Source organism: Pelecanus crispus, chromosome 2 (assembly GCF_030463565.1).
Source record: "Pelecanus crispus isolate bPelCri1 chromosome 2, bPelCri1.pri, whole genome shotgun sequence".
Lineage (NCBI taxonomy): Eukaryota > Metazoa > Chordata > Aves > Pelecaniformes > Pelecanidae > Pelecanus > Pelecanus crispus.
In genome coordinates, this window is record NC_134644.1 from 150,358,810 (window position 1) to 150,385,997 (window position 27,188).

General features: G+C 40.6%; 1 protein-coding gene across 1 annotated transcript; it reads left to right on the top strand.

Moving 5' to 3' along the window:
• The first annotated feature begins 214 nt into the window (after nt 1-214).
• On the top strand, nt 215-25,416 carry POP1 (POP1 ribonuclease P/MRP subunit). Its single transcript, XM_075706007.1, has 15 exons — nt 215-335; nt 3,495-3,677; nt 4,505-4,680; nt 7,660-7,908; nt 9,755-9,842; nt 10,161-10,336; nt 10,968-11,218; nt 11,357-11,450; nt 12,249-12,360; nt 13,330-13,449; nt 20,007-20,122; nt 21,522-21,713; nt 22,607-22,761; nt 23,599-23,943; nt 24,762-25,416. Exons 1-15 carry the CDS (start codon nt 215-217, stop codon nt 25,414-25,416), a joined length of 3,033 nt encoding a protein of 1,010 aa, XP_075562122.1.
• The last annotated feature ends 1,772 nt before the right edge of the window (nt 25,417-27,188 follow it).

The window sequence follows — 27,188 nt, forward strand, 5'->3', positions numbered from 1 at the left end:
TGAGGTTGGGGCGGCCGCGTGTAGCAGGCGGAGGCCGTGCTGCGGGTGCCCACCGGGCCGGTGCCGGGGACCGCTCCGCCCGCCGCTAAGCGCTCCCCGCGTGCCCCCCGCTACGGGGAGGCCGAGCAGCAACCGCCGGGCGCCTAAGGCCTGCCTGAGGGGCGAGTTGTTGTGACCCGCCCCCTCTCTGCACACGCCGCGGGCCCTGCCGGAGATGTCCGGGGCGAGGGAGAAGAAGCGGGCCAAGAAGATGAGGAACCAGCCGGCCAGCGTCACCCTTCCCGCCGAGCCGGGGCCCTTTCCTGGCGGCGGGAGCAGAGCCTGCCTGCCCCCAGGTACGACGGGGGAAACCCCTGCCCAGGGCCGGGGTGGGTGGAGGCGGAGAGGGTGTGTCACACCCCCAGGGCTGGGTGTCCCTGTCCCCCCCCACCTCAGGGCTGGGTGTCCCTGTCCCGTCCCCCCCCCACCTCAGGGCTGGGTGTCCCTCCCACCCCCCACCCCTCACCCCTCAGGGCTGGGTGTCCCTCCCCCCCCCCCCACCCCTCAGGGCTGGGTGTCCCCCCCCCCCCCCCCACCCCTCAGGGCTGCGTGTCCCTCCCCCCCCCACCCCTCAGGGCTGGGTGTCCCTCCCCCCCCCCCCCACACCCCTCAGGGCTGGGTGTCCCTCCCCCCCCCCCCCCCACCCCTCAGGGCTGGGTGTCCCTCCCCCCCCCCCCACACCCCTCAGGGCTGGGTGTCCCTCCCCCCCCCCCCACACCCCTCAGGGCTGGGTGTCCCTCCCCCCCCCCCCCCCCCCCCCTCAGGGCTGGGTGTCCCTCCCCCCCCCCCCCCACACCCCTCAGGGCTGGGTGTCCCTCCCCCGCCCCCACACCCCTCAGGGCTGGGTGTCCCTCCCCCCCCCCCCCCACCTCAGGGCTGGGTGTCCCTGTCCCCTCAGGGCTGGGTGTCCCTGCCCCCCCCCCCACCTCAGGGCTGGGTGTCCCCGTCTCCTCAGCTCCCGCGGCTGGCGAGGTTTACCTGCTGTGGGAACACGCCAGGGCCTTGTCCTCCGCTGGTGACCTCTTTAGCCCTGGTCCTGCCATAAATCTCGTTAATAGGCGCTTCTCTGTATTACCCCTTCGATTACATGACAAGTCCCTACCTGTTTGTTGCGGTTTCTAGTCTTAAAATTGACTTGGATGTTACACCTCATCCAGTGACCTCCCTTATCTTTCTGTCAGACCTAGGAGCTGCAGGAAGAGCTGGTTTAGTGTGCTGGCCCTATGATAAATGCACTGTTTTTCCATCAGATCAGCATGCCCAACCATTTTACCTTTTGGTGCTTGTGGCTCCTGTATCTATGGAAAAGTATTGGCAGGAGACAGCAAGGCATTTCCCTAAAATAGCAGTGTTGCTAGGCCATTGCTGGAGCATTTATGTACGCAGGTAACCTTTGCAGCTGAAGACTGAAGGATCCTGTCAACTTATATGCTAGATGTGTGTTTCAACCTGCATTCTGTATGCTTCAATTGGACTTTGATTTCTATGCACCCCCCCACCGCGTTTCATGTTTTTATTTTGCTACCTATTTAATTTCTGGAAAAACAAGCGTAAGTAGGAGCAGAGCCTGCTACTGAGAGGCCTTCAGAAGTTGACAAATCGCATCTTGTGGTTGAACAAAAAAATGCTGAGGTGTCACTGCGTATTTGGATGACTGAGAAGTTTGTAAGCAGACAGAATGATGTAGCAAATTATGGTCAGCCCTGTCTGAAGATTTTGGAATGTTGTTAAAGGAGTACTGCTAGATTAAACACAGTTTTCTAACTTCCTTTGTAGCAGGGAACTTCTAAGGTTACGTGGTTATGGTTTTCTGTCCTGTTGAATAGGGCGGATTTTCATCCATATAACATTCTTCTGTAGTATTAGTGAGTATCTCAGTTTTATAGGGCTATTTTGTAGAAACAGGAAAGAAAAAAATCTAAATATGTATTATAAAACTATGGATCTACAGAGTACCTGAAAGAATTTAATTTTTCTTTAGGTATTAAGTCAGTCGCTGTCTTTTAAAACACTCTTCCATCTTCTGATTAAAATAGTTAGTTCCTCCATTCTTAGGCTAACTTGATAGTGAAAAGATGTTTTTGTGATAGGAGTTAATTGTTGTCCAGTTACCCTCCTATGATTGACTTGGGCTGTAGGTCTACACAGATTTGCTGACTCAGGTAGCATCCATCTCGCTCTCCCAGCTACTTCCTTCTCACCTTCCCCTTAGTGTCTGGACAGTGCTGCTCTCAGCCATGTGGAGAACCCAGATCAGGGAGTTATTCCACATGAAAACTAACTTCTGTTTCCACCCCAGATTATTTTTTCATCTGAATTACTGCAGTTCTGCGTGATGTGTGGTTGCATCGGGGCTGCAACAGCATTGCTACTAAACATAAAACTTCATGCTTATTTGAAGTGGAAAAGGAGGTTCCTTGACATTTTAAGTTCATATAAATTGAGGCTACTGGAGGTGAATCTGCTCCAGCCTGTTCCTCGTGCCAATGATAGCATTTCTGGGACAATGTGATAGGCTTGTTTAAGAAGCTGATCAACCTGAAACTTGATTTTTTTTAATCCCTTACCCCATTTTGCCTGACTCACGGGTTGATTTTCACCAGAGGAGCTCCCTGAACTGTATGGCCCCATGTTCCTTTAAGCACTCATCTTAATGCAGTGGGTGGGATGGTGGGAATGGCTGTCTTGGCCCATTTTAGTCCAGTTGTCCAGCATGAGCTGCCTGAGAACCATATTTCAAGTTGTGCTAGAAATCCTAACCAAGTCTTAACTGAATGGGTTGAATATAAACTAATCTTTAAATATGGACTTCAAGGCCCTTTTAAACTTGAAGTGCTGTTAGGTGCTTATCACTCTTGAAAGATATTTCTCTACCTTAGGAAGCTTACTATAGGTTTTAGTTACTTAATTTCAATATTGGTTTAAATGCCTGTACCAGAAAAGTAACTTACCGCACCAACATACCTGTATCATGGTTACCTTATTTATTGCTGTAACAGAAATACATGTCAGTGTGACAAGAATACATTTGCTTACGGGCAAAAAAAATCAAGGGGCAAGAGTGAAAGATACTGACTTTGCTGGTTTGGTACTAAAACCCTGACTAGACAATAGTAAAATTCACTACTGATGTTGCATAGGCTGATTTTAGTCAGGTCTTTCCTATTGGATCTAATAGAGTATTGGAGGCAAAGTCTGGATTGGGTACCATTTTCAGAATGTGCGAAAGTTACTTAATCTACTGCAGACTTGCTGCAGGACAGTGCAAAATTTGTATTTCTTCCTATAAAAAAGAACTTAATTCTTTTGATTTCTGATAGCTTTTTCAGGTACATATATTAAATATAATAGGAGGAATGTGCAATGCAATCTTATGAGGAAAGATTGTGTATAGTTATCAGTTACTCACACTGCTTTGCATTTCTGTTACCTCTTTTCATCTCTAAACCCTCCAGGAGATGTTCATTCTGAGCAGCAGTATCAGCAGCAGAAATTTTCGAATCAGTCATCTGGGCCTTCTTACAGGAAAGACCAGTATTTTCCAAAAGGGCAGAATAGAGGAGAGAGAGGCAGAGGAAGAGGAGGATGGCAAGGAGGACGCCAGAGTGTTTCTGAGGAAATGCCGAAATACATAACAGGTTTGTATATAAGAAAAAGGTCATAATTTATAAGTCCAGGACAACTTGCTGGTGATTATATTTGCTGTCTTTCTTTGGTTTTGTACAAGAGCAAAAATTAGAACTGATGCTGTGTTCTTCTGTTTTTCCTAATTTTCTGCAAAATACAGAAGTAGTTGTGTACTGGAATGAATGACCAGCTGTTGTTCAATGAGTCCTTTCAGACTTCTGGGTTGAAAAATTGCACTTACTTGTAATGAGGGATATGCATTTTGGTTTCTGTTCACCAGCAAAATGAGTACTGACAGTCATCTGCTTTTAATGTAGCCAGTGAAACTGGTTTTGCCCATGATGTGAGTTAAAGACAACTTTTCATCTAACAGAATGTTTATTTAGGAGAGCAGATAAGCTTTTCAAAATGTGGCAGTGCTCTGATAGTAGGTACACTTCCATAAGCATAAAACAAGACCAACCTCTGGATTTTTTATTTGATCGTTTTAAAACAGTCTGTAATATGGTTACCGCTTCCTTTTTTTCCCATGCTGAAGTTTTTTTCATCTCTGAATACCATCTGAAAAGATTGCTACTCTAATTTAGTAAAGTACTTAATGCAAATAGGATTTGTTGGTTATACCATGGCTTTCAGTTTCATTCATGTATAACTGTAAGCTTCAGAATATCTAAAGAATTGAAATTTCTTCAGAAATAGTATATCGTATTTTTATCTCAAGAACTCATTAGACTGATGTACTAGGAATGCTCTGCTGGAATTCAGTAATTTATGTACAGTGTCCCCTTCTTTGATTTTTGCCATTTGTCATGCTCTGATGCAGTTCTTATCATTCCAGTGTCTACCTTTGCTCAAGCTCGTGCTGCTGAGATCAGTGCCATGTTGAAAGCGGTTGCGCAGAAGTCTTCAAACTCTCTAGTTTTCCAGACTCTGCCTAGGCACATGCGAAGGCGAGCTATGAGTCACAACATTAAACGCCTACCCAGGCGGCTCCAAGAGATTGCCAGGAAAGAGGTATAAGTATGTTTTATAGTATTTGATAGATGTCCTGGTTTCAGCTGGGATAGAGTTAATTTTCTTCCTAGCAGCTGGCATAGTGCTGTGTTTTGGGTTTAGTATGAGAATAATGCTGATAACGCACTGATGTGTTAGTTGTTGCTGAGTACTGCTTATGCTACTCAAGGACTTTTCAGCTTCCCATGCTCTGCCAGGTGCACAAGAAACTGGGAGGGGGTACAGCCAGGACAGTTGATCCAAACTGACCAAAGGGCTATTCCATACCATATGATGTCATGCTCAGTATAAGCTGCGGGGAGTTGGCCGGGGAGCCGCTATCGCTGCTCAGGAACTGTCTGGATATCAGTCAGTGGGGTGGTGAGCAATTGCATTGTGCATCACTTGCTTTGTATATTATTATTACTATTATTATTCTATTGTTACTACTACTACTACTGTTTTACTTTATTTCAAATATTAAACTGTTCTTATCTCAACCCAGGAGTTTTTCTCACTCTTACTCTTCCGATTCTCTCCTCCATCCCATCGGAGTAGGGGGAGTGAGTGAGTGGCTGCGTGGTGCTTAGTTGCTGGCTGGGGTTAAGCCACGACAATAGACTATATAGTGGGCATAGCTAATGCACAGTGTTCAGCTGTACATTTATTCATGTTCAGACCTGAGCTTATCTGCAAAACTTCCCTGCGTACACAGGTTCTCAAACTTTGACTGACGTTTGGATTCAAAATGCAGGAACACCTCAGCTTTAGGTGGTAGCTGTAGTAGATCTCACTAACCACTTGGCTTTGTTATTATTTGACATCTTGAAAAGCTATTAGAATAGTCATGATGAAAGGGTCCACTGTAGGAGGAGTTGTTCAGGTGATCCAGGAGTCCTTGATAATGCCTGTCTGCCTTGCACCCCACCACAGCTGTAGGGTGTGACCCTTCTGGCCTCAAGCCAGCATAGCCTGTTCATGTGTTATAGCTCAAAAGTGGGAGGTATGCTGGAGCTGTTGGCAGGCTGCATGCAGCTTAAGACTTACTAATTGACTATTCCTGGTTGCTCATGAAACTGTCTCATTTTGTGGCAGTATCTCAATGTTTAGTCAGAATGCTCCTGTGGAGTTACTTGCTCCTTACCCACTGTGGCCTTCCTGTGTGTTTAAAAAAAACCCAAAAAATTGGTTCAGCAGGATTTTATTGTAAAAAGATCTGTTTGATGTTTGGCATTGATCACTTTATCATCTCTAGACACTTCTTAAAGTGATCAAGTGAGTTTACTTGGTAAGTTTTCTGTGTATTAAGGTTGACCGATTAACATACTACTTGCATTCTTTTTCCCCTTGCATTATCTTTTTTAAGTTCTTTGAGACCTTACCCCCTCCATCCTGAGTTCCTGAAGATAGTTGTTCATGATTCAGAAATTGCTTCGGGTACTTCCACACGTGTTCCTTAAGATGTATTTTATTGGATCTGCATAACCTGTATCTCTTCTTTTACTGCTCTGGTTGGCATTCTTTTTGCTTTGTTAGTCAAGACAAGAGATGCAATTTGGCCTGTTTCCTGAGAACTGGAGGAAGAAGGTGTGGGCTATTTTGCATAGTTAGTTGTGTGCTCTATTCTTGTTAAATAATCTTGAATTTCTTTAATGTTTATGCTTGGTTCTTTTGTGTCCTGCTTTTTTAACTCCTTTCACATGATAGCCTTTCTAACTTCTCTGTACATCCTCACACTTATTCTCCCATCCTTGTTTCCACTCCTTGTGTGATTCTTGGATGTTTGAGATTATTTAATTGGCCCTGGTGCAACTGTATTTCTTCTGCTATGTTTTCTCTCCTCAAGTCTTTTGGTGTAGTTTGTATGTTTGCACAGGCTGTTTTGTTTCATGCTTTCTTGCAGCTTGTCATATCTCCTGAGCTCTTTCCTTTTGTAAAGGTTCTGCCTCCTACTTTTCAGTGTTTGGAGTCTGCTTCTTCAAAGTTAACTGTTCTGATTCTGCTGCATTTTCTTCCTTTTTCTTACATCCTTTATCATGACTGCTTTCATCCAAACATTTACCTGGACTATCTCTTACCTCTTCATAAGCTTAAAGACATGCATTTTTCATCTACAATACCACATCCCTTTTTCTCTAATTGTCTTTCTGAACCAGTCACATACCATTGATCCAGTGGCTTATATTGCCTACTCTGTGGTGGAATGATGGGTCTGATGGGAACATATTTTATTTTTTTGTGCATTTGTATTTTGATGTCATGTGTTGCTTCCATGTTTTCTGTGTTCTTGGCAGTGATCATCTAGCATTCTCATTCCTTTGCTATTCTTACAACCAGTGGTCTGTTGTCAGCTCTTCCTTGGTGAGCTTACAAAGGATATCCTAAGAATTTTTTTGTGTCTTATAGTCCCTATTTCTTTCTACCACTTCTCTTCACAAAAAGACAAATCAAACATTGATTGAGAGAGTCAAGCCTTCCTCTCCAGCCATGCATTTACCTATAATAATTCAGACCTTGACTGAGTATTTATCAAGAATTTGGTCAAGACATCACCACAGTCCCATCCTATTCGCTTCTACACATTGTACAATCATCCTTAGGGCCCTACCTAGTGGTCTGAGGTCCATACTGCTTCTGTACAAGCTCAGATCTCCAGGTGTTCCTAATGTCATGTTCATTTGTTCAGGTGGATATATTAATGTCAGGCAAAAACTTCACACAGGAAGTGACAGAACCAGTGATGTTCACTGGTAGGTTTCTGAATGTGTAGGGATTTTGGTTTATCTATGGGTTCCAGTCAAACCTCGATGCGCTTGTGTGGATGGGGCTTGTGTATAAAGTTTCAAAGTGTTAGTTAGCCTCAAGAATTATGGAGAACTAACATCAGAATGAAGTATAACTTAATGCTGGTGCTTCCTGTATCCTTATATATTTCAGCCTTTTTTTTCTACAGAAGTTTTTCCTTTTGAGATTTACGTCAATATCCTCTCTTAAAAACAGGCAGAGAAAGCTGTACATCAGAAAAAAGAACAGTCAAAGACTAAATGCCGCAAAGCTAGAAGGCGTCACATAAATTTGGTAGCAGAATTTAATCGCAGGCAAAGAAAGAATATTTGGCTGGAAACGCATATTTGGCATGCAAAGAGATTTCATATGGTGAAGAAATGGGGATACTGTTTAGGAGATAGCCCAACGGAGAAGAGCTACAGGGCTTGTTACCGAGCCATGACAAAACACTGCCTTCTTCAGGTACCACATTTACATCTGTTTTCTTTGTTGTTTTGCCAAGGTGAAGTAATCAACTGTTCAGTTATAATCAATATTTCTGTCTCTCTGAAGTACTGTTGTGTCAGCTGTTAATAACTGCTAAGTATGAAGTGAGTGATTTTGTAATAATAGTAATAAATTCACAATAAGCATTCTCCCAGGGAAGCTGGTAGCTTATGGCTTAGACAGGTGTACTGTTTGCTGGGTAAAATACTGGCTGGGTGGCCAAGCTCAGAGAGTTGTGGTGAATGGAGTTAAATCCAGTTGGCAACTGGTCACAAGCTGTGTTTCCCCAGGACTTAGTTTTGGGGCCAGTCTTGTTTAATATCTTTATCAATGATCTGGATGAGGGATAGAGTGCACCCTCAGTAAGTTTGCAGATGACAACAAATTGGGCAGGAGTGTTGATCTGCTCAAGGGTAGGATGGCTCTGCAGAGGGATCTGGACAGGCTGGACCGATGGGCTGAGGTCAGTTGTATGAGGTTTAATAAGGCGAAGTGCTGGGTCCTGCACTTGGGTCACAACAACCCCATGCAACGCTACACGCTTGGGGAAGAGTGGCTGGAAAGGTGCCTGGCCGAAAAGGACCTGGGGGTGCTGGTTGACAGCAGGCTGAACATGAGCCAGCAGTGTGCCCAGGTGGCCAAGAAGGCCAACAGCATCCTGGCTTGTATCGGGAATAGTGTGGCCAGCAGGAGCAGGGAGGTGATTGTTCCCCTGTAGTTGGCACTGGTGAGGCTGCACCTCGAATGCTGTGTCCAGTTTTGGGCCCCTCAATACAAGAAGGAGATTGAGGTGCTGGAGCGTGTTCAGAGAAGGGCAACGAAGCTGGTGAAGGGTCTGGAGCGCAAGTCTTATGAGGAGCGGCTGAGGGAACTGGGATTGTTTAGCCTAGAGAAGAGGAGGCTGAGGGGAAGACCTTATTGCTCTCTACAGCTACCTGAAAGGAGATTGTAGTGAAGTGAGTGTCGGTCTCTTCTCCCAAGTAGTTAGCAATAGGACGAGAGGACATGGGCTCAAGCTGCGCCAGGGGAGGTTTAGGTTGAATATTAGGAAAAATTTCTTTACTGGAAGAGTGGTCAAGCACTGGAACAGGCTGCCCAGTGAGGTAGTGGAGTCACCACCCCTGGAGGTGTTCAAAAAACATGTAGACTTGGCACTTTGGGACATGGTTTGGTAGGCATGGTGGTGTTGGGTTGACGGTTGGACTAGATCATCTTAGAGGTCTCTTCTAACCTTAATGATTCTATTCTAGTTTTACTTTAATTAAAAAATAATCCAGCCACCAAACCAGGAAACATGAAATTAATCATTACTTCACCCTTAGCTGGTTTAGTGGTGGACTTGGTAGTGTTAGGTGAATGGTTGGACTTGATGATCTTAAAGATCTTTTCCAACCTAAATGATTCTGTGATAATTGTAATGAAGGGTGGCAAGTATCAGAGCGAACAAGATGAACTTTTAGGAGAGTCTTTTGGTAACTGTGACTGAAATACTACATCTTCAGTCTTCTCAAGAGCTAAGAGATTCAGTGAATCCCTGCATCATCTTCCTGAGCAGGATGCTGCTGAAGACAGGCACTTTGTTCCATGTCCTTTTTGGTCTGCTGGTTTGAGAAGCAGGTTGTCCCTCAAACGAGAAATGCCTGACAGCTCTCCTATAACTAACAATTTTAAGTTCAAAAAGAAAACTCATTTCTCTTTGACACAAATTTTAGTGAATGAAAAATTACTGCTTCAGTGTAAATTGTGAAGCTCTGTCTGGTCCTTCCTTGCCAGGCTCACTTTCAAGAGCTAGTCTCACTTTGCCACTCTCCTATTGTTTCAGGACTTATCATATTATTGTTGCCTGGAGTTGACTGGTAGAGAGAGCGAGCTTCTGAAGCAACTTGCTCGAATATGTAGCGTTGAAACAGGTAAATTTTGTGTAGTTCAAAATAAAGTTAAGATTCTGAATAGACTAAAGGATGACCCATCCTTTTCCTTTTTTAATACCCTACCAATCTCAATAGTAGTAGTAACAGAGTTGATACTGAGTTGTGACTTTGGTTGAAAAACATAATTAAAATGTATCATACTAGGACTAGACATTCTTATTTTCAGTTGCTTATTAATAAACTAATTGTGGTACATGTTCTTTCTTTGATACTGTCCCAGCAACCAGACTGAATTTCAATCTTCTCTTTTTTAAACGAGAGATTATTTTGGTTTTCAATAAGTATCATCTTCTTTAGGATTAACATTTGAAGAGGCTTGTTGTCTGTCTGGAAGATTTGAGGGTTCCCTGAATCTTTACCGAGCAGATCGCTATCCTGAGGATATGCTTGGTCCCATTACATTTATTTGGAAACCCAGGGATGGGTCTGAAAACAGACAGTTGTGGATCTGGATGCATCCAGCTCTCAAACAGGTATTTTTTTTCTTTATAGCTGGACTTTGATTTCTTTATGCATTGTACATTTTTAATGGTGAAGACACCTTCTGAAAGGTGTAGAAGAGCTGGATATAATGCATGGCTTTAGAAATTAAAAGTTGGAAGATTGTTTCTGCTCTAACAATATTTATGTTCTGCAGCTTGTTTTTATAAAGCTTGTACAGAAGGTGCATGCGTCTGAGGTTTTTTTTAGTGTTTGAGCTTGTTAAGAGTTTTCTAGTGTCACTTGCTTCAGGATACATTTGCAATATGATGTTGCTTGATTCACATCCTTCCCACCGGCACCCCCAACAGGCTAAATTTAGTCTCATCACAGATAATCATAATCTGATACTTAGCTATGAACTTTAAAAAAATAAAAATTAAAAAAAGTAAAATTTTGTGCCTGGCAATTTTTCTTGTGTTAATTTGAGTGAGAATAAATTCTTAACAACATCCAGTATTACTTTCAGCTCTTGATAGTAAGCCCTGGACTTCAGCAGAATGAAGTTTATTCCCTTAAATCCATATAGGAAAATAAAATAGTACAGTGTAATTCTTAAAAGTGTACTTAAGCTTTACAATGCACTGCTTATCATCCTAATCCAAACTTTTCATTTTTCTTAAGGACATGCTGAGAGAGTTAAAAACAATTTTTCACTGTTCAGAGCCTGAAGAAATCTATATTCCTGAGCCTATTACACCATCAGTTCAAGAGGAAAAACAAATGGATGTTGCTCTGAGCCTTGGCAAGAAAAGAAAGAAGGAGGATAAAGAAGGAGAAAAAGCTGTGCCAGTGAAAAAAATAATTGGTGACGGCACTAGAGATCCATTCCAGTCCTACTCTTGGATCTCGCAGACTACTGGCATTGTGATCAGGTTTGTTCATAGTAGAGTCAGAAACTGTGACCCTTAACCAGTTAGTATAGCTGAATTCTGGCTTAACAGTACTGGGGGAAAAAAAAAATCGTGTTTTGTACCATGGTACCTTCACCTGAATTTTTTTCTCTGTTTCAGTGATAGAACTATGGAGATTCTCAGATATCGGCTGATTGGCCCATTATCACACTCTGTCCTTACAGAGACCTTGAAAGCTGCTTCTCTCCAAACAGTAAGGAAATTGGCAGTTTGGATATTACTATAATTTTGATAAGGTTTCTAGAATGTGCAAGCTTGCTTTTGCTAGAAAGAATCGTAAAATATCTAGCTTTACTTATTATAAAGGCTAACCGATATGTTTTTACTCTGTTAGCTTCTCTATATTGAGCCACTTGACTAACGCTGATCTCAGGAAGAACTCCTGTCTAGATTTTAAGTGGGGGTAGGAAGAAAATAGAAGCAATGGTGGTGTTGAGCAGGCTATGTAGTTTCTACTGTAGTGGTGTGTTGTGCTGAGAGGTCCAGAATAATTCACATTCTGTTTGACAAACCATAGATCATGTTTCTCAAGCAATGAGCTAGTGCACCTAGAGCTAAAGGGTAAGACATGTAAGGTATAGAAAACTTCTGTGTTTTCAATCAAATATGCAACTTCTCCAGGGTTTAGTATTTTGTCCACCTCTTGGCACATAGCATCACTGTGGTTTTAATGGGGTTTTTTTGTCTCTTGCAGCAAACGTGATGAGGCCACGAAATCTCTGGCTTTCTGTAAAGAATAATTAACAGCAGAATTAAGGGAGCATTGTGGATTGCTTTGTTTATTTTTGGGACACAGGTTAAACTGGACAGCTTATTGGGATTACTGTAAGGTGGAGTATAGGAATAGACTGCATTAGGAAAAAACGATTTTGGTTTGAAACTTGAAGAGGAAGAAAGCAACCATAGTGATTAAGGCAAACTGAGAGTCTATTCATACTGATATAAAATACTGAATGACCACTCAGGTTTAATTAGATGTGTTGTTTTCCAGGAGACGGCAGATTCAGAGACAGAACTGAATAACTGGTGGGTAGAAAACTGCAAGGACTCTGAAAAAGTATCTCTTCATCAACATCAAAGTGCTATCTTTGAGCTATTAGAAGGTATTTGAGCATGTGGGTTCTATGGGAGGAAGGGGAAACTCTTAAACTCTAGTAGTCAAAACTGGCATACTAATAAGTTGACTTCAATTTGGAAATGCTTTTTTTTTTTTCCTTGATCAAGAGAGTGATGTCATTGAGCATGTGCTTAGGTAATCACCGTGGCATGTCAAAGATTTAAGAAATGTTACATTAACTTTTTTTAAGGGAATTTTAATCATCTGTGTAGTCCAAACTCATAATAGATAAACTGAATCTTATTTCTTATCTTCATGAACTTAGATTTGAGATTGCTGATGGGATATACAGTCTGACATATACTCTCACTCTCTTCCCCCCCATACACCCCAGATTAAAGCAATAAGTTGTACAATACCTCCACAGATAAAATGGTAGGCTCCTACCCAAAGTGAAAGTATTATACCTTGCTTTATATATTTTTGTTTCTAATGAGTGGTTGTATATTTGGCTGAGTTGTAAAGTATCATAAAGTTAACTTCTCCTCACTTTCTAGCACAGAAGCAGGTAAGGAACTGGCTTTGGTAGATCTCACACTATACTCAAGCTATCCAATGTGAGGCAGTTAAGCAGAGAAGAGGTAAAACTTCAAAAACTTTTTTTTATTTCCTTTGGAAGACAAATATAAAACAAAGGTTGTTTGTTCTTTAAGAGATGTGCCAAGTGCAAAGGATGAATTGAGTCTGTAAGTTGTGAGAGTGACCTCACTTCCATGCTAAGCATAAATGTAATTGCAAACTAAGTCTTACGCTATTATTGTTGTCTTCTGTTATTGAACATTTGACAAGCATTGGTGAGTTTTCAAAACATGTTAAATTGAGCACTCTGGATTGCTTCTCTGACTTACAGTGGTGTCACATCCCTGCAGGCAAAAATGCGCAAAATAGTAGTGCAGAAAAAGATCACAACTTAATTGGTAGTTTCATGGCAATGTTCATCTGTGTATTTTTAAAGGGATAAGTTCACCATCAGAAATGCCACCAGGTACAATACTGGGCCTTACTGTTGGAGATCCTCGAGTCAATTTGCCAAAAAAGAAGACAAAAGCCATGCCAGACTTTGAAAAATACCAAGGTAAAATGCCTTGCTTATACTCTGCTTCTCCTGGAACTGCCAAAGGCAAGAGATTCAGTTTCTCTCTATGCTTTTGTTTTCATTTACTGTCATCTTCTACTGATTGTCTCTTGCTGTTTTCCTCTAGCATTCAGTTTCAGAATGTTTCCTTCCCCTTTCCACAGCCCCTGGCAGAACAGAAACAGCTTGAAAGTCGCATAGGTTTTAGAACAGCAATTGTGAGGGAGGGACATGCACCAAAGCTGGTCTTGTGCTCAGTGGAAGCCTCTGTCTGACCATACAGATGATCCAGGTTCGAATCCTGGCAAGGCCAACCAGGTGCTAAAAGCTACTTAGTTTCTGTTTGGTGTTTAGTCTTCCTGATGCTGTTTATCTCTCCAAGAAGATATCTGCTGTTTCTGGTTTATAGTCCTACAATGATGAAAGTTGCAATTCCACTAAAAAAAAAAAAGAATTACAGTTGCAAGATTAGCATTTCCAATGGCGAAGATGCTGGTTATGTTAAAAAATGGAAGATGCAAGCGTGACTTCTGAAACTTTCATTTCAATGCTGACATACAATATTTCAGTGCAAAATTCAAATTCAGTTGGATTTGAACGTCCTTGAAAAATGTGCAAAAGCATATGCAGTATACAATGGAATTTGTGTACAGTGCTATGTAGGCATTTCCAATTAGGTCAGATGGACACAGACTGCCTCACCTAATACAAGAAACATAATAGCCAGCTAGCAAACGGTAGCAAATAGGACAAGTTGAAGGTTCCAGAGACTGGGAAATACTTCATTTCCTTGGCGGTGTGTTTGCAAGATGCTGGAATAAACTAGCCTTACCTTTCACTTAAATCAGGTTGAACACCTGTTTCAGTTACTGTCTTTTAGCAATCTGCACAACTCTCTGTTATTTGGATTTTCTTACATCCTCCTATTCTACTGTCTGTATCTAGAACAGACTTTTTCCTGTTAATTAGTTCTGCTCAGCTAACTTTCTCATCATGCTGCATCATACATGACCTCTCCTTTGGTTCCTTTCTGCTGAGAAGTAAGGTGAGCTATATAGCACTTGTTTACAGATACTGGTTTGAGCTGGTAGACGAGTTAGCAACTACAAGAAGTAATTTGTCTCCCTTCATTCTGCTTGTTGTGTATGTAAAGATGTGTTCAAGAAGGCAAGATCAGCAGAAGGCATCTAGGCATTGGAAATGTCTCATAGTAGTTTCTCTCCCACTGCCAGAGCTGAGTGTCCCTCAGGAACGAGGGGCATGGTAAAGAGGTAATGATGTAAGATACGAAGTCAAGAGGAAAAAAATACCTATGCCTTTTTTTCCTTTGGCTGGCTAGAAATGGCCTTCTTCAAGAACTTTCTGCTTGGGGTTATTCTTCACTTGCAAAAAATCTTCTAACCCGCAAACATTCAGAAAATCTGGTGTTAGCTTCTGGTTCCTTTCTGAGTTGTTTTTTGTTTCATCATGAACTTAAAACTGCATCTGCCCTCTCTGACTTTTATTCGGGAGAGGGAGAAGGTCCTTGATCAGCTAGCGAGGACAGGTAAACTGCATGATACCTTCTAATTTAGGTTCTCCTAAAGGACTTGATGTTACACAAGCACGTCACTACTAAATAAGTTGAGTAGGTAGAAGGATGAAAGAAGACAGACAATACAGCTTCTAGGAGAAAATCAAAAGGACATCATGGTAAGGGAGTAGAAAAGGAGAGGCCAGCCCTCCTACAAGAAGCAGTTAAGGAGAAAATACAGGGGACTGATGGTTCAGCAGGGAAAGTGGCTGCTGTTTTCCACATTTCCCACCTGAGTGACTTCCTAACGCTATGTGGGAAGAGTTACAGGATCATTCGCAATCCCCTGCATACCTATTACATGCGCAGTGGGGGAATCCTGTGGCATGGTAGTTCATCTCTCCTACCCAAGAAACTCAAGACTGAGGTCTAACTGTCACTCTCCTGTCACCCTCATTGAGTATTCCTAGGTGTTAGTTAGCTGGAAAGAGGCTATTGTTACTCTCCAAAGACTGTTGTTACTAAGCTAATTTTGTAGTTGGCTATGTGACAGCTACTACCTGTTCTGTATCTCTGCCTTCATGGGCCTCCTTGTTCAAGTAGTTTAAGTTACATTTTTTTAAATACTTCTAGAAAATTAATCCATGTTAGATTAGTAAACTCAGATACTTTCATAATTTTCTAGTCAGGGGAAAGCAATCAAGTGCATTTAATTCTTGGTGTTTTTGAAAGAAAAAGTAAAATTGCGTAGGAATTAATAAGAGGAAGCCTAGGCATAATCAGTTATTGTGCAGAAAGCATTTTATGTCCAATCTGTTCTCTCTGTGCAAGCATTATGCTTTCTTGCTGCTGTTTACTATTTCAGGACCCATTATAAGGTCTTCCTGAATTCTGTCAGCTTGGTTTGTAATCTCCTTGGAGAGTGGGGTCTTGTCACATATTTCACTGCCTCTGTACACCAATTAGATTAATTCCTTTTTTCTATAAGCACCCTTGATTGCCTGGCAGGTTTGCAGGAGTTAAAAAAATCCATTAAATATATGAAAAAGAACCTATTGAAGGTCACTCAATGCAAAAGGATCACCTCTAACTGAAGAAGTCTGTAAGTCACAAGTGGCTAGAAACTGGCAGAGTGAGGAAATGCAACACTACATACTGATTCCAGTGTTGTACTCTTCCCCAGGACCCTGTTATTGGTCATACTTGGAATCAGATTACTGAAATGCCCAGCAAGAATTTCATCAAAAGCAACATACTCCCCAAGGTTAGTCTAGTTTGATTTAGCACTTTTGCCAGCATTTTTCCAACCAGTTCTGTCCCTTCATTCTACTGGTTCTTTTGCCAAGAGTGACCCAGGAATGGAGACTATCCTCCTCTGCAGTTTTTTGAAGGGCAGTTTGTTTAACCAAAAAAGGAGTTTAATCATGGCACATAGTATACATCACTACAGCAATAGTATTACCAACATTTCCACAGTGACACCCATGCAAAAAAAAGTTAGACTTCTCTAACATCTGTAACTTCATTTGGGTGGTATTAATTTGCCCCTTCTGTAAGAAGAAATCTTTTTATGAACCTTAGAACTACATAAACTTTCTGAGCCTTGGTTTTGATGTAACCTTACTCAGATATGGTAATATAGTGAGTTGATGTTTATTTAAGAAATGTTAGTAGTCATTCATTTGCCTTAATGACATGTCATGTTGATTGAGCAATATAAAGGAACCCTTGCTGTATTCCACACTTTCTTCCCCTTTTTGCTTCCTGGACATTCAAATACTATTAGTATTAGTAAGATTGAAATGGCACTACGTATGTTAGCAGATTCTGTACGTGTTTTAGCCTCTCTTGTTCTTTAATGTGGTATAGAAGCTAACTTATTTTCTTAGGAAATCTTTACTAAATTAAAGATGCATTGTTTGTCAAATGAGTGACTAGTTTAGGTAAGTTGCAGCCATCATTTTTGCTTGTGGGTTGTTGTACATGCAATCTGTCAAATGATACACAGCTGTCCATATCCCTTTTTTCCCAAAATGTTGTTCAGAGATATGCCTGTGTAGTTTTTCCCTTGTGAAGTGACATGCTAACAAATCAAAGGTAATTTCAGTCTTTCCCAGTTACTCTCACTCCTGAATGCATAATGCATGTGTGCAAGCTGTGTGTTATAGACATGTGCTGATGGGATTTAATCAAAGAACTATCCTTTTTTCTTCAGGCTGGGGGATAGAAAGTTTGTGAATAAATCACTTTTCACTGCCTTCTCAGCAGGTTTATGCCTTCTGGAAGTCAAGACTCCCAGTAAGCAGTCAGTGCTTACATGACTGCAAATTAGTGCTGTCTTTTCTCCATTTTAAAGTATGCTTCTGACATTTTGATATGCTTTTACTGTCTTCTGTGGGAGAATATAAATTCCGCTGCCTTAAAAACTGCTCAACATGGAGTATGGTGGAGCTTTTAAACAATCACTGAATGAGATGCATAGAAGGAAAATACATCGTGAAAGATAAGTGAGCTAAAGTTCCTTCTGCAGACAGAGAGCCTGAATCCTTGTCTGTAAACGCACCTCTTGCAGAGGTTTAGGTGTCTGGCATCAGTTGTCCTGGGACCATGCACCCCTACTTACATACGGCTCTGAAACTGCTCCCTAGCAGTGCTTATATTTTTGCTTTTTGTGCTCTTTCCTCACAGAGGGAAGCAAAAATTTCAAATAGAAGCACTCTTACTCTTAGGCCTGTCTTCTAAGACTGTTAAAATAATCAGCGACGCAAATCAGAACAGCTTGAAATGGAACAAAACCTTCCTCTGTCTGCCTATGTTTTCTAAGCACCAACCATTGACACCAGCAGAAGTAGATAATGTGCTGATTGTCACTGAGCGTTGTGTGCTTAGTAATACAACTCCCTATTTCCTATACTAGCTCTAACATCTTACTTCCACCATCATCAGCAATTATTCATCAGTAGGGTTATTTCCCCAGCAATCTTAAAATGTGGACTGAAGAAAACAGGAGAGAGGTAAGAAATAAAGAGAACTGGTGTGAGAATTTGGCATTCTGATTTGAATTATAGTATGCTTAGTAGAGAGATTAAATTCTCCAAGTTCAGTGGAGATCAAGGAGAAAGAATGTACCAAGTTAGAGAAGGATATTTTAGGGTAGTGAGGAGGATATTGGATGGACTGTGGTGATGGAAGGAGACTGACTTAAAAGGGCTTTCTAAAGTGGAAAAAACAAATACTTATGCCATTATAGAAGATAGGAATTGTAAAGAACTCCAAGAATTTGACAGGGATAGACTGCCTAAACTGTGGTAGTAGAAAGAAGTGGTAAAAAAAAAAAAAAATAAAATCAGAGAAAGTCACAGTGAATAATTTATGGTTGAAGGAACTAGAACATGTTTAAATAATTTAACATCAAGAGATTTTGGTGTTCACAAATGTTTTCTGTACAGAAGACAGAAAAGTCACTTTTCTTATGTTTGCTTGTAATTATGTGCCTTTCCCCCTTGGTTATCTGTAAGGGTCAGGAAGGAATTCCCCCACCACCACTACACACAGTTTTGTTGCTGTCTTTTTCTCCTTCCTTTAAGGCATTGATATTTGCTGTATCTCCAGACAGAATGTGCTTTGCTTCTAGGAGTATTGAGTTCTTTTAGGTTCCTGCTCAGGTTCCTATCCTTAAGTTTTGGTCTGAGAAGGAATTCTAGCTGAATTGGCAAGGACTTCCTTTTTAGTTGTATCGTTCTTAATTTGAAGGAGTGCCACCCTAATCCAGTAATTTCTTTAGTATTTCTTCCTCTCACATAAATGTAAGAATACTACATCAGCAAGAATGTGTAGCAAGCATCAGCTTAATAACACCCTTCAGACTGTCAGGAGTGCTACTGTATTTAATATTTCTTTTGAGAGATTTTGCAACTCTTAATAATGGGGACAACTTAAAGATCATAGATTTTAAGTAAATAATTATTGCAGTTATGTTTGGCAGTACCTATTGTATTGTTAGTACCACTGAATAATCCATTATCTTCTGTGCAGAAAGTCTTTGTCAACATTAACTGGAAAAATTAGCTGAATCTTCTTTTGAAAGACTGAGTGATTTAAAAAACAAAACCAAGCCCATACTAGCTACTGTAAAGAAAATTAACTCTATCCCAGCCAAAACCCGCACAAATATGTAAGACCTTGTAGATGACAAAATGGCCACAGTCCCTGTAAGTTGTAATCACAGAACTATTAATAGGTTCGTTGTATTGTTTACTGGTAAGAATTATTGTACTTAAAATATGGATCAGCATGCATTACATACTGTACACTGAAGGCTTGTAATGCATAGATCACTAAAGGTAGGTATACATTTTCTCTGTTTTCGTTAAATTGCGGAGCTGCAGAAGATAGGTTATTTAATACCTCGACGATCAGTTTCAAAGCTAGAAGTGTTATTTGTCTTCAGTAACACATACAACTGTTGGTCTTTGCAGACATAAGCAAAGAATAGTCCTTTCCTTGAAGTGCAGAACCTGAAAAGATGCAGAGTGGGAAGCGAGTGCTAAATAAGTAGTTGCATGCTAGTCATACCCATAAAAATATTTCCTGTATGTACATTTCTTAAAGGTCATCCTCGCTTCTCTTACAAGTTTACTTAGGTGGACTTACTTCAGGCTTTGTAATGTTGCTTTTTCTGATTTTCACCAAACCTGTTGAGCTTCACACTCTGCCTGAAAGTCCAGATTTCAGAATATTAAAGGTGGCACGCTAAAGATGTAACTTACATTGCAAAGGTGATGTCGTTTGTAATAATAAACTCCTATTCATAAGAGAATGCTAGGTTAATGCTTCTAAAACTAACAGTTTATTTCATATTTTGTATTTGGAAAAACGTGATAGTTAAGATATTGCGGAAGCAGTGATGCTTGTTATGCTTTTAATAGTCTGTTCACTTAGTTGTCTGCTTATTGTACTTATGATAGTGGAGTGGTTTTGGTAATTTGATACTTAAGCCACAAAAATTGTTTGAATTTTGTTTGAAGGTTCTCTTCTTTTGTAGATAATGATAAAGTTAGGCAGCTGTACCTGGAGGGTGTACCTGTAGACTGTGCTCACAGCTTTATCTGGGACCGGGACATCTGTAAGAACGTCACTGAAAATAAAATCTCAGAGCAGGTAACTAAGAAGGTGGATTGCCATGGATAAAATGGCTAATGGTTCATAGAGCAAGACTCTTGAAACTTGTATAAATCCAAGAGCAGTAGTTTCCTAATGTCATAGTATCCAGCTGCTGAGTTGAAGTGTTTGTTTTGTAGCCTTTGTGCAATGGTTTTGCACAACCATTGTTCATGATTCAATTGAAAGAAAGCTTTATTGGATTGTCTACAGGACTAAATAGTTGTAGGTTTATTTATCAGAAGGGTTTGGAATTGGATTTTCCTACATCGCTTTGACTCATGTGCAGCAGTTAAAAGGGATGAAGTAGCACAGAGAGGCTCTGGCCATTCACTCCTCAGTCATAGGCAGGTCAGTTCTGACAAAAGAATCATGGAAGTTGGAAGGAAATAAATCCCTCTGGTTGTGAACTGCAGCACACTGTGTTGTGGGCATTTTGGGCAATACCTGTGACTTGTAGAGAGCCTTAAATGTGCTGTTACAGGTTTGAAATCTCCTATCTTGACATTTCCCTTGGCAATGGAGGAGCAACCCATAAAATGCATGGGTAAAATGGTGATTTAGTCACAAAAGGTGATAAACTTTTGGCACCATTGTAATCAAAAAGAAAATACTGGTGTGGCAGAAACATCTCGCCTGAATATTCTCTTCATGAAAATTAGTTTTGTGCTCTTTCAAATTGGCTGCCATAGTATAAAAAAGCAGAGTACTTAAAAAAAAAAAACCAAAACAAAAAACAAAAACAAAAAAAAGCCCCAACCAACCTACACTAGCGCATAACAGGTATCAGCACACTCTTCTTGTATATGAGTGTTTTTCATGCTGTCATGAAAGGTAATGTTTACCTTATAAAACAGCTGGTGCAGAAGGGACATGTAAAGAGGCAGTCTGAGGGTCTGGTTTTTTATAAATGTATTCTTAATGTGGTACAATGAAATATAACAACTGGTGATTGACAAAGCCTTGGTGCCAGCATGCTTTGTGCAAAACTGTTTTGTGACCAAATGTTCTTCCCATCTCCCTGGAGGTAGTTCAGATTTGCTCTGTGTATTGACAGACTGTTTGAAAGCACCTGTTCAGTCTAGTCTTGTGCACAAATCTATAAATATCAAGTTGCAATACTTGTTTTTCCTCCTTCATCTGTGCTGTACATTTTTGCTCTGAGTTTCAGTACCTACCCTCCATCAAGGTCAGTGGAAATAAGGAGGAGAGAAAAAAGGTGCTTAATGCTTTTTTCTAAAAACATTTTTCATGCCTCCATGAAGGTCAGTTCAAATGTGTAGCACATTACTAGTATATTTTTCCTAGTTATAAGCTCACCTTCTCTCTGTATCTTGGAAGGGTATCTAGAAGAGGGAAAATGGTTACTAACTTATTGGAAATATCTTCTCCTCCTCAGGATTTAAACCATATGAGAGCTCAGTTACTGGTACCTGGATCACACCTTGATTTGGGTCCTTGCGAATCTAAGATTCCCATACTGTTGGTGCAGCAGCCAGGGAAAATGGCTGGAGAAGATCGACCAGGATGGGGGAGTGGCTGGGATATCTATCTCCCAAAGGGCTGGGGCATGGCTTTCTGGATTCCTTTTGTAAGTGACTTTCATTGCAAATTGCAAGTAAATGTGACAAATTATACAATTTTGTTCAAAATAATCAATTTTAGAGAGTATACTTCACATTGTATAACCAATTCACAATTACAGGATCAAAATCCCACTTTAAAAGGGTGTATGAACTGGTTGATGGCACAGGCTTGGTCTTAAAGTCTCAAAAATAAACAAGAGCTTTTTATGTCTTCTGTATAACTGTACCCACATGGCAGTCTAAAGCAGGAAATCAGAGTAAGGAGAGAAGGCTGATGCTATAGCTCTTTGGTTTTGTGTTTCTAAGGGCATAGGTCTCTGAAGAGAAATCATTTGGTGCCTGCTGCTAATCCATTTCCAGCTTGGCTATCTCCATCACTCTGTCAAGAAATTGGTTGCCTCTGATTTGGGAGAGACCTTGAAACACAAAGATTGAGTTAAGCTTGAGTACTTTTCTGGTGCTGTTTGGAGCTTCCTGCTTTGAATGTCTAGATGGCAATTTTAATGTCTTTCTGCAGTTAAATTTATGCTTTTGAATGTGCAGGGGGATTAATTGCAGTGATACCTATTGTACAGTTAAAATAAATTGGGCAGTGACTTTGTCAAAGTAATATGACATTCCTGGCAACATACAAGATCAGAACCTGTGAAATTCTCTTCAGTTTTGTTGATAGTTTTTTCAAAATTAAATTTAAAGATCATGACTAACGTTTTTGTTGAAATGAGCATCTAGAACTGTGAAAACCATACTTAAGTTTATTTTTTCGAAAGCTAAAGTGGTAGACTTTCCCTTTTCTAAGGCAGTTGCTTCTGGAGTATTAATGGTTTGGGTTTTTTTTCAGTTAGGAACCTGGAATCAGTACAAACACTGCTTTTTTGGGTTTTGGTTTTTATAACAGATATATCGAGGTGTACGAGTCGGTGGCTTGCAAGAGGCTTTAAAGCATTCTGAATATCAAAGAACACCTCACACTCCAAATGATTTCCCAGACTGTCAGGCGGGAATGCAGTTCGCCAAAGAACTGGAAACCAGTCTTCTTGAAAAATTCAAACGGTAATATCAAATTCAAAATTGATTGCAAGAATGAAAAAAATGAATACTGCTTAAAATATGCCCTTAATTATCTGTTGTGTTCATTTAGACTTGGACTTCAGTAAGATCTTTCACTAGTGTTTTAAATCCTAATATTATAAGAAAGAAAAGAATCCTAGGTGTATTTAACAGAAAAGCTCTGCTAAGCTGGATATAAATTAACTAAAACCTTCTATTCCCAGAGGTATGCTCAGTTATAAGGCTGTAACAAGGCTGCATAACAATGAAATAAACAAAGCTATTTCAAGCTCCCTTAGCAGCAAATGAAGGGAGGACGTAGGAGAAGGCAAAGGCAGAATATCAAAGTATGTACTAAGCGTTAAAGAATGAAGTGAAGAGGTACTATTTCAGTGTCCACTTTTTAAATACCAGGTATTCTGAAGTTTGCCTTCATTTTCACTACAGTAAACATAGAACTCTTAACCATGAGTATGTGGTAGCTGGAAGTGTCCTCTGCACCAACTGCTGTTGGCTCCCCTTCCAGCTAGGAGGGGGAAGTAGGAGAAGTTTAGAGGAAAAGGTGGTGGTGTCAGTCACAGTAGATAGAAATATCCAGCATGGCTGAAAGGATATGGTGGTCAGAAATACAGCAGTGTTGTCTAGAAGTATAACTTTAAAATTCTTCCTCAGTGGGATTACAAAGGGAATGCACAGTTAACTTCCTGTTCTAAATACTTTGGTTTGAAAACAGAAAACATTATTAGACCAGCAGGACAAAGTAGACAGCCTGTTGAAGTGCTAGGGACTGAATATGGGCCCAGAAAACAAATATTCTTACCTACTTGATTTATCATTCAGACGTCCACCTGCAAAAAGGGCAAATTATGTCAAGCTGGGCACTTTGTCCCCTTTCATCTGTCCTTGGGGGCAGCTGACGAAGAACTGGGAAGGAAGAATGAAAGCTTCAGGAGAATTTGTACATCCTTCTTCCCCACACTCTGAGTGCTGCGCAACTGAAGAGCATAGCTTTTGTGACCCCAAAGCAGAAGTGGTCCAAGAAGCTGGCCCTGAGACTGGTGAGGTAGAGGAGACCATGGAAATAACAAGCTCTGAAGGTGTCGTAAAGACAGAGGATGTTACAAGCACCCAAGACTTTGTTGAGAGAGATGAAACTATGACAACAAATGACTTTATTGTTCTCAGGTATGTCAAAATGATATATGCATGGGAGGTGTTCTTTCTTTATTGGGAATTTTTGAATTGGGGAAAGGAAGAGCTCAGCCTTGATTATTAAGATGAGAGAATTATTTGATCCAGATACAGTGAGGAGATTAGTTTTGTTGTGGATCAGAATTTGCTGTTGAGTGGAAGTCTTTCTCCTGCTTTTCCCCAGCAAACTTGGTGACTAGATGAAGTAAACTTCTTAAATTATCTTAAATTTAACACTCTTGAGTTTAATGTGTTCTTGGAATTGGCATATTCTGTCTGCTTCCAGGTGGATGAAGCTTTTAGAGGCTCATATTTGTGATTTTAAAACTGTTGCTGTGTAAATAAGCTTGCATTCTCTTTTCTAATATATCATCACAGGTGTTTCTTGCACTACTTAATAACGTCTATAAAGAAAACAGAGAATCCCCTGCATTCCAGTGCAACACATGAGGGCAGCAACAGTGTTTGGAAAGTGTCTGAATGCAGGTCTTTCATTTTTGTGTAGTTATCAGGGGAAGAAAACATTGGCAGTTCTGGACTGCATTAATGTCACTGAAGGTTTTAGAGCATTTAACAAGTTTTGGGGGTTTTAACAGGTAATGTCTCCTTCTGAAGAAATAGCCTTGCACATGAATTCCACTCACCCATGTTCTTTTTGTGCTCAGAGTGATACAAATACCAGCTTGGAAGGTTGCAGAAAGCCCCAGGGCTTTTTTTAATCGAGCTCTTGCAAATATGCAGGGTGCTGGATTTGTGTTGTACTTACTTGTTAATAGCTATCCTTGATGTTTATTTTTAAAAACTTTTAATAGGAGTGAGAAACTACTAATGCAGTTATCAGCCTGGTGCTATCCCACTGCTGGAAAAGATCGGCGAGTCCGCCTTATTTCTCGACTGGGGCAGAAGGAAATGACTGAAGATGTGTTTTTGCCAATCTTGATGAGCTATCCAAGGGCTCTTGTATGGGTCAACTTGTCTCTCCTGAGAAAGGGGAATCCTGAATTACATGCCATGATTTGCATCCCAACAGAAGATGACTTGCTGCATCTAAGCAAAGACAAACTCTTCTGTGGTCCTCAAGAACCCAAACATCGTGACATATTCAAGCACAAGGTACAGAAACTAAAAGAGGAGAAGAAGAAAAAGGGTTACACAAAGGCTCTAGAAAGTGACCCCCTGAGCGTTCCAGATAAAGAAACAACTGAGGCACATGAAGACCTAATTCTTGGTCTTTGGTCAGACATTCTCCCAGATGTTACTTCCCACTGCTCCAGAACTCTCTTGGGATATGTCACTCGAGGGGATTTTTCATTGGCTGCAGGCTGTGGAGAAGCACTGGGTTTTGTTAGCTTGACAGGGTTACTTTATATGTTACACAACCAGCCAGCAGATAAAAAAGGGCTCGTTTTGTTAAGAACTCCAGCATCTTTACAGTACAGATTTGCAAGACTTAATATTGAGGTTTAAGTATCATTGCAATGCAGTAGAATGCCAAAAATACCAAAGAATGTCTGTTTTGTCTTCTGTGGCCTTTCTGGTATGTCTCAAATTTGAGGTGATTGTGAGCCCCACATCATCTTGAGGATTATGAAATAATTAAAAAGCTTCATAGCATTATTAATGAAAATAACTAATGCATAGACAGACTTAATAATTACTTTTGATGTCTGCATTGATAAGGATTTCTAACAGTGACGCATCCGTTGTCGTAATCTTCTTCATCTCTAAAGAAGCATATTGTTCGTTTTTCACCTCAGAGCAGTGGATGCTATAACAATACACAGAAAAACATTATTTTCCTCTGAGAAATCTTTTGGTCAGATGGATTGTAACTTTCCAGTGCATTGTTCACATGTAAGTGCATGTGGTCTGGACCAGTGTATATAGCAAGTGGCTTTTCCTGATTCTTTGTGTCTGAATGCATGTGGCTGCAGTGGAACAGAGCTAAGTAGACCTATTATATAATATTTTGTTTCTATTAAGAAAGCAGAAGGGTACGTACTTTGGTGGAACAGCTCTGTGCTTAAATGAAATGCAAATAAAACATAGCCCAGCTATATAATCTTGAATTATAATAACTGGAGCTCTTAAATTGGAAAGCATATCAGTCCTCTCTAGTCTGAGAGAAAACTAGTTTTGAAAGGTAGTAAGCCTTTCAGTTGCAAATTGCTGTTGATGGGTCAGCATACATTTTCTGTTAATCATAGAATCGTTTAGGTTGGAAAAGACCTTTAAGATCATCCAGTCCAACCATTAACCTACACTACCAAGTCTACTCTAAGCCAATCAAGGGTAGACTAGACTAAACCATGTCTCAAAGTGCCACATCTACCCGTTTTTTGAACACTTCGAGGGATGGTGACTCCACCACCTCTCTGGGCAGCCTGTTCCAATGCTTGACCACCCTTTCCATAAAGAAATTTTTCCTAATTTCCAACCTAAACCTCCCCTGGCGCAGCTTAAGCCCATTTCCTCTCGTAATAATAGGGGATATTTTGGTTCCTTAAAACACAAGGTTATTTTTGTACAGAATGTGCTAGGATTGAAGGTTTCATCACTTTACTGTATGGTTTATGAATGTTGTTCAAATTCATAAAACTTGTACAGTATGCTGGAGGGGTGAGGGGAGAAAGGTGTTTGATTTGACTGAGGTGTCGTGGGTTGACTGGTTGGGTTTGGTGTTTTGTTGGGGTTTTTTTAATGATAGCCTTAAGCTTCTAGCCATTCTTGAGTTAAACAGCTTGAAAACGAGTTTACAATAATACACTGTAGTTTGGTAGCAGCATGATACAAATGTATACCAGTTGGTAAAATTACCCTGAAACGATCATGTACAAATAAAAATCTAATCTATTCTTGATTCAGGAGTCTACTGACTAAGCTTGATTCTTTAAGAAATTAAATGTGGATCAGTTAATGTCTTAGTCTTTCTAAGTATCAGTCTGGAAATTAATTCCCTCATTCACGGTTTTGTTTGAAAAAGTCTTAGTTGAATAGATTAATGTTGTTTCGAGTTGTTTGTTGGAGGAAGGATTTAGAGTGCTTTACCTTCACAATTATTAAAATTTAGGGCCATTGTTGGATTAAACATGGCACACACATGTGGAAGGGGGCACAACATCTCTGATTCCAAGGGAAGTATGGGAAGTGGAGCTGGATTTTTGTTTCAGTCTTCAGAAGACTTGATTTAAGAATCATGTGCCAGTTGGAGTTATGGCGGCATGTGGGATGGAAGACGC

Coding starts and splice junctions, on each gene's coding strand:
- POP1 (XM_075706007.1), top strand. CDS start 215: ATGTCCGGGGCGAGGGAGAAGAAGCGGGCCAAGAAGATGAGGAACCAG. Junction 336..3,494: donor CAGAGCCTGCCTGCCCCCAG/GTACGACGGGGG, acceptor TAAACCCTCCAG/GAGATGTTCATTCTGAGCAG. Junction 7,909..9,754: donor CAAAACACTGCCTTCTTCAG/GTACCACATTTA, acceptor CTATTGTTTCAG/GACTTATCATATTATTGTTG.